The sequence below is a fragment of the Dendrobates tinctorius genome, unplaced genomic scaffold (genome assembly GCF_039654945.1).
Source record: "Dendrobates tinctorius isolate UK_male_01 unplaced genomic scaffold, ASM3965494v1 ptg000134l, whole genome shotgun sequence".
NCBI classification, from domain to species: Eukaryota; Metazoa; Chordata; class Amphibia; order Anura; family Dendrobatidae; genus Dendrobates; species Dendrobates tinctorius.
In genome coordinates, this window is record NW_027361802.1 from 24,126,904 (window position 1) to 24,139,646 (window position 12,743).

Here is a 12,743-nt window from a genome sequence, read left to right on the forward strand (position 1 = left end):
TTTTTTATGCACTTCCCCAGTCTCATAGAAAATAGCTAAAAACGCTGACTTTTCTGCAAAATTAATGAGCATGCTGCATTTTTACCGCAATGCGTTTTTTTTTCGCGGAAAAAAACGCATCAATATGCACAAAGTGCAGAATGCATTAAAATGAATGGGATGCTTCTTTTAAGCGATTTTTAAGCGTTTTTGTCGGTAAAAACGCTTAAACGCGAAAAAGCGCTTACGTGGGCACACAGCCTTAGGGTATGTGCACACACTGCGGATTCCGCTGCAGTTTTTTCTGCGCGGAACCGCAGGTAAAGTGACCTGCGGTTTTCCTGCGGTTTGGTCTGTGGTTTTGCCCTGCGGTTTCACACCTCTACTATGTTAAAGGTGTGAAACCTCTGCGGAAACCGCCCAAACAATTGACATGCTGCGGTTTGTAAACCGCGCGGAAAAAAACGCACCGTCAGCACAGCGTTTTTGAAACCCCATAGGGTTTCATTGTACTGTACTTGGTCAGCGGAACTGCTGGGTTTCCGCAGGGGCAAAACCGCTGCGGAAACGCAGCAGAATCCGCACCGTGTGCACACAGCCTTAGTGTTCAGTTTAGCATTGCGGTCATTGAAAAACAAAAACTGGGCCAAGTAAAGAAAGCACTGACATTGCTGATATCCCAGATATCTGGAAGGTTTCTAACATATAAGACAATCCTCACTGCTAATTTAGAATTGAATTAATCTCAAATACGTTTATTTCACATTTTTTCTGCAAACAATTGGAACATTTTTTAGCTTACTATAAAATCAATGTTTAAAACAAAATAAAAAATAGCCATACAGTAAATGGTAACTGATAACTTTGTTGTGTTATATTACTGCTGTGCGCAGCGTCGGACTGGAACACCTTGGGCCCACCAGAGAAAATCATTCTTGGGGCCCACTATGTAGCTGCATAGAGTTAAATACCAGACCACCAATTATGCGGTAAAACACGCTAATATCCGGGTATAATATAAGGTTGTACATGTCTTAATTATGTAGCAGGAGTTGGGGTAGCCCCCTCATAGAATATAAAGCAGCCCCCTCACATAGTATAATGCAGCCATCTCATAGAATATAATGCAGCCATCTCATAGAATATAATACTGCCCCCCTCATAGGGTATAATACTGCCCCCCTCATAGGGAATAATGCACCCCCTCATAGGGTATAATGCACCCCCTCATAGGGTATAATGCACCCCCTCTTAGGGTATAATACTGCCCCCCTCATAGGGTATAATGCTGCCCCCCTCATAGGGAATAATGCACCCCCTCATAGGGTATAATGCTGCCCCCTCATAGGGTATAATACTGCCCCCCTCATAGGGAATAATGCACCCCCTCATAGGGAATAATGCACCCCCTCATAGGGAATAATGCACCCCCTCATAGGGAATAATGCACCCCCTCATAGGGTATAATGCACCCCCTCATAGGGTATAATGCACCCCCTCTTAGGGTATAATACTGCCCCCCTCATAGGGTATAATGCTGCCCCCCTCATAGGGAATAATGCACCCCCTCATAGGGAATAATGCACCCCCTCATAGGGTATAATGCTGCCCCCTCATAGGGTATAATACTGCCCCCCTCATAGGGAATAATGCACCCCCTCATAGGGAATAATGCACCCCCTCACAGGGAATAATGCACCCCCTCATAGGGTATAATACTGCCCCCCTCATAGGGTATAATACTGCCCCCCTCATAGGGTATAATACTGCCCCCCTCATAGGGTATAATACTGCCCCCCTCATAGGGAATAATGCTGCCCTCCTCATAGGGTATAATGCTGCCTCCTCATAGGGTATAATGCTGCCTCCTCATAGGGTATAATGCTGCCTCCTCATAGGGTATAATGCTGCCTCCTCATAGGGTATAATGCTGCCCCCTCATAGGGTATAATACTGCCCCCCTCATAGGGAATAATGCACCCCCTCATAGGGTATAATGCTGCCCCCTCATAGGGTATAATGCTATATAGATATATAGATATAGAGTTAGATAGATATAGATAGAAAGATAGATGTAGAAATAGATAGATATAGAGATAGATAGTAGATAATGGATAGAAAGTAGATAATGGATAGATATAGATAGAAAGATTCATAGAGATAGATAGAGATAGATATAAAGATAGATATAGAAAGAAATATAGATAGATAGATATAGAGATAGATAGAAAATAGATAATGGATAGATATAGAGATAGATAGCTATAGATAGAAAGATATAGAGATAGATAGAGATAGATAATAGAGATAGATAATAGATAGAGATATACAGATATAATAATAATAATAATAATAATAATATAGACATATATAGATAGATATAGAGATAGATAGATATAGGAGATAATAGATATAGAGATAGATAGATAGATATAGAGATAGATATAGAGACAGATAGATATAGAAAGATAGATATAGAGATAATAGCTAGATATAGAGATATGTATAGAGATAGATAGATATAGAGTTAGAAAGATAGATAGATATAGAGAGAGATATAGAAATAGATGGATAGATAGATGGATAGATAGATGGATAGATAGATGGATAGATAGATATAGATAATAGAGATAATAGATAGATATAATAGATAGATATAGAGATAGATATAGAGATCGATCAATAGATAGATAGATAAAGAGAGCGATAGAGATAGATAGATAATGAGATATAGAGATAGATATAGAGATATAGTGTTAGATAGAAAGATAGATATAGAGATAGATAGATATAGAGATAGATAGATATAGAGATAGATATGGATATAGAGATAGATAGATATAGAGATAGATATAGAGATAATAGATACATATAGAGATAATATATAGATAGCTATAGAGAGAGAGATATAGAGATAGATATAGAGAAAAACAGATATAGATATAGAGATAGATATAGAGATAGATAGGTAGATAGATATAGAGATAGATAGATATAGATATAAAGATAGATAGAGATAGAGAGAGCGGTAGATAGAGAGAGAGATGGATATAGAGAGCGATAGATACAGAGATCGATAAATAGATAGAGATAGATATAGATAATAGATAGAGATAGATAGATAATAAATATAGAGATAACAGATAGATATAGAGATAGAGTAAGATAGAAAGATATAGAGATAGGTAGATATAGATAATAGAGATAGCTAAATAGATAGACATAATAGATAGATATAGATAGATATAGAGATAGATGTAGAGATAGAAAGATAGATATAGAGATAGAGCGATAGAGATAGATATAGATAATAGATAGAGATAGATAGAGAAAGATAGATAGATATAGAGATAGATATAGAGATAGAAAGATAGATATACAGAGAGATAGATATAGAGATAGAGATAAATAGATAGATATAGAGAGAGAGATAGAGAGAAAAAGATAGAGATTATAGATATAGATATAGAGAGAGATAGAAACAGAGAAAAGATATAGAGATAAATAGATAGAGAAAGATAGATAGAGATAGAGCGATAGATAGATATACAGAGAGATAGATATAGAGATAGATAGAGATATATAGATAGATAGCTATAGAAAGAGATATAGATATAGAGAGAAATAGATATAGAGATAGATATAGAGATAGATAGAGATAGATATATAGATATAGATATAAAGATAGATATAGAGATAGATATAGATATAGAGATAGAGCGATAGATAGCGAGAGATATAGATATAGAGATAGATAGATACAGAGAAAAGATATAGAGATAGATATAGAGATAGATAAATAGATAGATAGGTATAGAGATAGATAGATATAGATATTAGATAGATATATATATATAGATAAAGATAGATATATATAGATGGTAGCTAGATGGATAATATAGAGATAATAGATATAGAGATAGATAGAGATAGATATAGAGATAGATAGATAGACATAATAGATATAGAGATATATATAGAAAGATATAGAGATAGATAGATACAGAGATAGATGTAGAGATAGAAAGATAGATATAAAGATAGAGCGATAGAGATAGATATAGAAAATAGATAGAGATAGATATAGAGATAGATAGATATAGATAATAGATAGAGATAGAAAGATAGATATAAGAGAGATGGAGAGAGAGATATATAGAGATAGATAGATAGAGAGAGAGAGACAGATAGAGAGAGCGAGAGAGATATAAAAAAAAAAAAAAAACACAATACCTCTCCTCCTCGCTCCCACGCTGATCCTGGCTTCAGTGTCAGGAGCTGCCCCCTCTGCCAGACACACAGCGGGTGCGCGATGTAGTGACGTCATCGCGCACTGGCTGTGAGTCAGGAGCAGAGGGGACTGAGGGCGGCGCCGGCCCTGATGCAGAGCGACTTACTGGGCTGGGGGCGGGGCCTCTGGGGGGTGGAGACTGTGAAATGATATTCATTTCTCTTTAGCAGCGGGGACAGGGGCTGCTGCTCCGCTGGCAGGGGCCCCCATAGCAGCTGCATGGTGTGCGACACACCACTGGCTGGGGGCCCCTGGAGCAGCGGGGGCCCAAGGCAACTGCTGGCCCTGTATGCCAGCAGGTGCCAGGGCCCACCAGATGCCAGGGCCCACCGGAGAATCCTCCGGTTCTCCGGTGGGCCAGTCCGACGCTGGCTGTGCGGTATCAGTCCTACAGGCAGAGAAATACAATTTTTGAAAACTGCACGTTTCCATATTTTTTTTTAAGTTTTGTATGGCTTTAGCACTAAATGTACAACTATAGTACATATCGCCAAAAATAAAACTCAAGTAGTATTGCACATGCTTGTCCCTATGGGACTGCCTAGAACTGTGTTTGGGTTTTTCCGGCACCCCAAAAAGAATGAATGAAGTGATATCACCGATATCACTTAACATTATATCCTATCCTGTGGACTTGTGTTCATGGGATAAACCCTTTTGGGACAATGAGGGCCAAAGTAATGTGAAAAATACAGAAATATAAAGAAATTGTAAAAATCTTTTCCCAATCCGAAAATATAAAAATTTGCGTATTTGGTATCGCCGTGTCCATAAAAGTCAGATTTTTAAAGCTATACAATTAATACAATTTATTTAATTATACATCTTATTTTCCGCCTAGATTTTACAGCCTTGTGATGTATTTTTCCAAAGTGTTCAGTCTAATGGTGGTCCACAGAATATAGAACTCTCAATAAAATCGCTCATGTTGAAGGTAGGCATTTTTCTTTTGTATATACCTAGTTAAAAGATTTACATTTTGTTTAAAGGTGGCTAGTAAGCAACAGCGTGATTCAACTTTAAAAATATATGAACTTGAATACGGGCTTGTTCTATCACAAACCAGTGCTTTAAAGCGAACCTGTCACCAGGTTTGGCCGATATACTGTAAGACACGGCCACCGCCTTTCAGGGCTTATCTATAGCATTCTATAATGCGTCCGGCCTGATGGTTGTCGTAGGTCCGGAGCCTCCCATCTTCTTATGATCGCCGCCCTCCTGCTTGCTTCATGGTTCCCCGGCATTGCGCTCCTGCACTGGCATACTTAACTGCCCTGTTGAGGGCAGAGGAAAGTACTGCAGTGCGCAGGCGCCGGGAAAGGTCAGAGAGGCACAGCACCTGCGCACTGCATTACTTTGGTCTGCCCTCAACAGGGCAGAGAAAGAAGTACACCTGCGCAGAAGTGCGGTGCCGTGGAGCGTGCGAATCAAGCAGAAGGGCAGCGATCATAAGAAGATGGGAGGACTCGGACCTGTGATGCCCATCGGACACCCATTGAAAGCTGTAGAGAAGCGATTATATGCTGTTGCAGCATCTTATATCATCTCCAAAACTGCTGACAGGTTCGCTTTAAATGGATTGACCAGCCGTAGTGTAAAAAAATACTCCTGATGCTCCCCTGTCCACTGCCGATCTTTATACTCCCCGCTCCTGCGATGACTTCCTTACACAAACGTGTGATTGGCGGCAGAAGTCACATGTCCTCGTTGGGATGTCATCGCTGGAGCAGTAAGTACAGAGACTCATGGGAAACTACTGCCGAGTGGGATTGGAAAGAGAAGTATGACGGCCTTTGTATGTTTAGAGTATTCTAAGCAGTTAAATTACATTTAAAGGGTTGGAAAAGTGCTTTCAAAGCTGATAGCTGCCATGTGAGACCCTACTCTTGAGACCCCTAGCAAACAGCTGCTTTTAGCAGATGATGCAGCAGGCTGCTCATTTTCCTTACAGCAACCTCTGTTGGTAAATTGTTTTTTTTTTTTTTTTACATGGCCACCATTTTGAGGAACAGCTGTACAAATAGTATATTGATGTTTCAAGACCACCTAAGTGCCAGCCACTTTATTCTTGCTTATAGAGGGTCCTGAGCAGAGGGCACCCTCTATTACATCTGTTTAAAGGAAAAAAAATATAAGGAAAAGGCGCACACAGAACTACAATGTAACTAAAACCTACCAAAAAAATCATAAAACCATAGGAAGCATGTGGGCCAGTATGCTCGGTATATTTGTGGTACCACAGCCTAGCAAGAAACTGTGTCAGAGTAGCAACAAGACAAGTTGTAGATTATGGTAAGTAATAACACCAAAATATAATGGACCAAGTGTTAGCCTATTTATAATAAGTCAATTTTTAAAGCGCATAAGACTCACACACAAGGAACAAATCTAAGGTGCTAATAACTATGTACATATAATATGCTGCAGAGAGCATAAATGCTTGTTTACCTGCAATCAGCAATGGTGCCACAACCTCTACGCGCATTTCAGCGGTGTGCCCCCATATTATATAAGCAATTATACTCTCTGCAGCATATTATATGTACATAGTTATTAGCACCTTAGATTTGTTCCTTGTGTGTGAGTCTTATGAGCTTTAAAAATTGACTTATTATAAATAGGCTAAAGGTAGTGTCACACTTAGCGATGTACCAGCGATCCCGACCAGCGATATGACGCGGTCAGGATCGCTGGTACATCGCTAAGTGGTCGCTAGTGAGCCGCCACACAGGCAGATCTCACCAGCGACATCGCTGGGGACGGGGGTCACTACTTACCTGTCACACCAGGCGATCCTGCGTCCTCCCGCCCGGCTCCACGCGTCGCTCGTCCTCACAGCAGGAAGCGCCGCAGGAAGCTGACGACGAGAAACAGTCCTGAACGTTCTCGCGCTATCAGCGATAATCAGCGGGGGAGCCAGTCGTAGGTAAGTATCAGACACAGCGATATCGCTAGCAATATCGCTATAACGTCACTAGTTATAGCGATATTGCTAGCGATATCTCTTAGTGTGACATGCCCTTAACACTTGGTCCATTATATTTTGGTGTTATTACGTACCATAATCTACAACTTGTCTTGTTGCTACTGTGATACAGTTTCCTGCTAGCCTGTGGTGCCACAAATATTTTTTCGCTCACTACTGAGCATACTGGCCCACATGCTTCGCATGTTTTTATGATTGTTTTTGGTGTCTTAATAAAGGTTTTTGTTACATCGTAGTTCTGTGTGCGCCCTTTCTTTACTTGTTTTTATCCTTTATGGTGCTGAACTGTACTATTACAGCAGTCTGGTTGTAGATGCCATGGTGTATTTAACTAGATTCCTCATTTACAATTACACAGGTCACGGGCATTGTTTCAAGGGTTTAATTTTTGCTTTACTCATCCCTTTAAAAGAAGTTGTCTATCATGATATCACCTGGCCATGTTGCAGCTCTAATAGTGTGACATGAGATGTCATACACCTCTCCCCCTAAATACCATGTCTGCAAGGAGTATATTTAAATGTGTTCTGACTTGATTTGATTGTATTTCCTGAGTAATGTGATTTGTGACTCTGCATAGAGTTCTATAGTCACCAAGTGATATAGTTTATCTAATGTATTGTAACTAATCTGTACTGATGCCACTGTGTAAATACAGTAAAGGTAATGCCTATTGTGAGTAACATGCACTCACCTCAGCTGTAGGTTAAGTATCGGATGTAGTTTAGAGTTTAGGAAATAGAGCAGATTAGACAGTGATAGGTATTGTAAGTGTAATATGCTTAGTGCATACTGTTAGAAGATAGTAGCTGAAAGGTTAAAGTCTGCTCAGCAACAGACTACTGGGGCAGACAGAGTAAAGAGACAGTTAATGAGTTGACCAGCCCAAAGTAGGAGGTGTTAGGGCCAGTAAAAGGGAACGACTTCCTGGTTTAGTCAGTGAGTGAAATAGTTCAGTTGTTAGGGGGAGTTAAAGGTGCAGTGGGCTGCTAGCAGAAGCAAGTACAAGTTGTGCTGGGAGGTATAAGGCCTTACCAAACTCCCTGTGGATACTCCTGCAACGTCTGGAGCTCAAGGCCTGTGTCGGTGGCTATGGAGAGCACCGACACCCCTTCCGTACACAGGAAGTTAGGCGTGGAACGTGAGGGATAGGTTATGGATCTCGGCAATGCTGCTGGCTAATTTTTTGTTCGCCAAGCTGATGTTTTTATTGATACCATTTTGGGGTAAATATAATGTTTTGAGCACCTGTTATTGCATTTTATTGTAGTGTTGCAGCTACCAAAACAAACGTAGTTCTGGCATTTTGATTTTTTTTCTTGTTACGCCGCTTACTGATCGGATTAATTATTTTCATATTTTGATAGATCGGACCAAATGTGTGCTTTTTTAATGGTTTTATTTTGAACTAGCTGAAGAGCCCGGCGCTGCCCGGGCATAGTAACTAACTGTGGATAGTTATAACAAATTATAATTATCCTCCATCCCATAGTCCCGTGCCCGTATACCCATCATACATATCCACGATCCCATAGGCCCGTGCCCATATACCCATCATACATATCCTCCATCCCATAGTCGAGTGCCCATATACCCATCACACATCCTCCATCCCATAGTCCCATGCCCATATACCCATCATACATATTCGCCATCCCATAGTCGAGTGCCCATATATCCATCACACATCCTTCATCTCATAGTCCCATGCCCATATACCCATCATATATATCCTCCATCCCATAGTCCCGTGCCCATATACCCATCATACATATCCTCCATCCCATAGTCCCGTGCCCATATACCCGTCATACTTATCCTCCATCCCATAATCCAGTGCCCATATACCCATCACACATCCTCCATCCCATAGTCCCGTGCCCATGTACCCGTCATACATATCCTCCATCCCATAGTCCAGTGCCCATATACCCATCACACATCCTCCATCCCATAGTCAACCATTATGACATCATAATGAGCGGCGGGGCTTGCAACCTATGATGACATCAGCGTCGCCATGGCAACCATTATGACGACATAATGAGGGGCGGGGCTTGATACACACACACTTTTTCCCCATTATGTAGATAGGGGCAAAATTGTTTGGTGAATTGGGACGGGTGGTTAAAATTTCGCCTCACAACATAGCCTAGGACACTCTCGGGGTCCAGACGTGTGACTGTGCCAAATTTTGTGGCTGTAGCTGCGACGGTGCGGATGCCAATCCCGGACATATACACACACACATACATACATACATACATACATACATACACACACTTGAGCTTTATATATTTTGAATGGGGCAACAGGGGGGTGATTTGAACTTTTATATTTTTTAAAATGTTTTTATTTTTATTTTTTTTCACTTGCTTCAATAGTTTCCATGGGAGACTAGAAGATGCGATCATCCGATCGGTTAATAAACCCTACGTTTGTTTTAAACCAATGAACTGGATCCTTGTGTGTGCACCAGCATCTACCAGAGAGCCGTTCCCTTACAATACACTGTGTTCCAAATTATTATGCAAAAATTATTTCCTCATATTTTCTCTAAAATACCTATATGAATTGCAGTCATTGTTATTTTCCAGTCATCTAATATTCTAGTATAATTGCAATGTTTTTGAACAAACTGCCTATGAAAACAGTATATTTTTAAAATGCATGTTCCAAATTATTATGCACAGCAGAGTTTTCAACCTTTTTTATTTTTATTTTGAACAAAAAAATGGTCAATTGTGAAATTATAAGCATTATCAGCTTATTACAAAATGAAATCAAACAGCTTTCAAGTCAAAACTCTATTCTAGGTGATGTTACATTTGCACATAGGACCCCTTGTTGGAAAGAAGCTTCTGAACTCTCTCGTCCATTGAATTTGTCAGTTTTTGGATGGTTTGTGCTTCAATTGTTTTGCATGTGGACAGAATACCCTCCCAGAGCTGTTGCTTAGATGTGAACTGCCTCCCGCCATCATAGACACTCCTTTTGGTGATGCTCCAGAGGTTCTCAATGGGGTTGAGGTCAGGGGAAGATGGTGGCCACACCATAAGTTTGTCCTCTTTTATGACCATAGCAGCCAGAGATGCAGATGTGTTATTTGCAGCATGAGACGGTGCATTATCATGCATGAAAATGATCTTGCTGCGGAAAGCACGGTTCTTCCTCTTGAACCATGGCTGGAAGTGCTGTTTTAGAAACTCCACATAGATTATGGAGTTCATCTTTACCCCTTCAGGGATCCTAAAGGGGCCGACAATCTCTGTCCCCATGATTCCAGCCCAAAACATTACTCCACCTCCTCCTTGTTGGCGCCTTAGCCGTGTTTTCATGGGGTGTCCATCCACCAGCCATCCTCCACTCCATCCATCTGGACCATCGAGCGTTGCACGGCACTCATCGGTGAACAAAACAGTTTGGAAGTCAGTCTTCATGTATCATTTGGCCCACTGGAGCCGTTTCTGCTTGTGTGTGGTGGATAGAGGTGGTCGACAGGATGGCTTACGCACAGCTGCAAACCTCTGAAGGACCCTGCATCTTGTTCAGGGGACTTGGAGGCACCAGAAGCTTGCTGCTATGACAAGGCATTTTTGCAGCTGCTCTTTTAACCTGACGCAATTGCCTGTTGGAAAGAGTCCTCAATTTTTCCTTATCAGCACGCACACGTGTGTGCTGGGAATCAGCTACATACTTCTTGATTGTGCGATGATCACTATGAAGTGTCTTGGCAATGTTGATTGTAGTCATGCCTTGACCTAAATACTCCACAATTTGTTGCTTCTCAGCAGCCGACACATCCTTTTTCTTTCCCATTTTGGCAAAAAATGTAGGCTGCTTAATAATGTGGAACAGCCTTCTTTAGTAGTCTTGCCTTTATTTGGACACACCTGCCAAACTAATTTGCACAGGTATCTGCAATTGCTTTCAGTGATATAAAGAGCCCTGACACACATCACCATCAATGAGTTTAAATGACAAACAAAAAAATTCTAACCTTATCACTCCTAAACTCTTTTTGCATAATAATTTGGAATACAGTTTATACATACATATACTGTATATTAACAGCAGAAGTCAATGACTATTGAATCCAAGGACATGTTCAGTTGCGTCTTTTTGGCATTGTACCTTTTTTGCTGTTTTTTTGCATGTCCGTGGTATACCACATCATTTTCTTTGTTCATTTGCAAGATTAGAAAATTTATATTAATTTTTTTCTGCTTTTTTTTTTTTTTTACAGGTCTCTCCAGTTATAATAAACACAGTGATCACCATCACATCTGCCCTGTCAACATCCAGAAAAGAATCAATCAGTGAGGCCACTAGTCCAATCCCACCAGATCTCTGGAAAAAGAAAGATCTAAAGAATTTAAAATTGTGGTTTCTTGAAGAAGAAAATGAGAAGGAAAATAAAAATAGTGAAAAAGACCAGATAGTCTTAACAGGGGAAAAATTAGACTTGAGCATCGATTCGATTGTCATAACTCTTGAAGCTGGTGTTGGCCACAGAACACTGCCCATTCTTTTAGCAAAATCCTCGTTTAAAGGAAATGTTAAGAACTGGACCACACTTATAAACCTGTACTGCCAACTTGAGCTAGAGGTACATATCCTATATATTCAACAATATTAAAGCTGGTCTTGTCCTCTGGAAGAGCTGAAACAACTCCCCACCAACCATGCTATGTCATACAGGGCTTCTTTTACTCCCTTTGTGAGGAACAGCCCCAACAGCTTGGTATTGTGTCTGTATTGAAGAATGGGTTGTCAGAGCCTTTTTTAAGGGTTTTTCAATGAGATTTCAAAATCAAATCAGCCTACAATAGTATTGAAACAGCTAATAAAACTATACTCTGTTTTGTCGGGGTCATGTCATGTCCCCAATCTTCCCTGCTGGTCTTGTGTTTTGCCCACTTCTGCAGTGAGATCCCATAAACCTTAAGTGATACTGCTGACAGTCATTGGTCACAGCATGTATGTGCTGTAGACCAGTGAGGCTAGTGATTGGCTGCAGTGGTCACATTCTCGCTGTAGCCAAATGAACATACGATAGGCTGGGGTGACAAAGAATGTTGTTCTAGACCTGAAGGTGAGTATAGCTTTATTAGCTATTTTAATACTTTCGATTGCTCTGAGCAGATTGTGACATATAATATAAAACCCTTTTATTTCCTACAAAATTGGATTTTGAAGCCCAGCTATATTGAAGATATAGGGGCTAATCTGTGACGCCACACACAACCTATGGACAAGAATATAATTCTTAAGGTACTGTCACACTTAGTGATGCACCAGCGATCCCGACCAGCGATATGACCCGGTCAGGATCGCTGGTGCATCGCTAAGTGGTCGCTAGTGAGCTGCCACACAGGCAGATCTCACCAGCGACATCGCAGGGGTCGCTACTTACCTGTCAGACGAGGCGATCCTGACGTCCTCCCGCCCGGCCCCACGCTTGTCGCTCGTCTCTCCACAGGAAGC

General features: G+C 40.8%; 1 protein-coding gene across 1 annotated transcript in view; it reads left to right on the forward strand.

Annotated features, from left to right (window-relative positions):
- VPS13A (vacuolar protein sorting 13 homolog A) overlaps window positions 1-12,743 on the forward strand; it is a 386,554-nt gene that overhangs the window by 251,935 nt on the left and 121,876 nt on the right. The window contains exons 40-41 of the mRNA XM_073543803.1: window positions 5,112-5,204; window positions 11,503-11,865. Of these exons, the coding sequence (XP_073399904.1) occupies window positions 5,112-5,204; window positions 11,503-11,865 (456 nt within the window). The remainder of the gene's footprint in view (window positions 1-5,111; window positions 5,205-11,502; window positions 11,866-12,743) is intronic.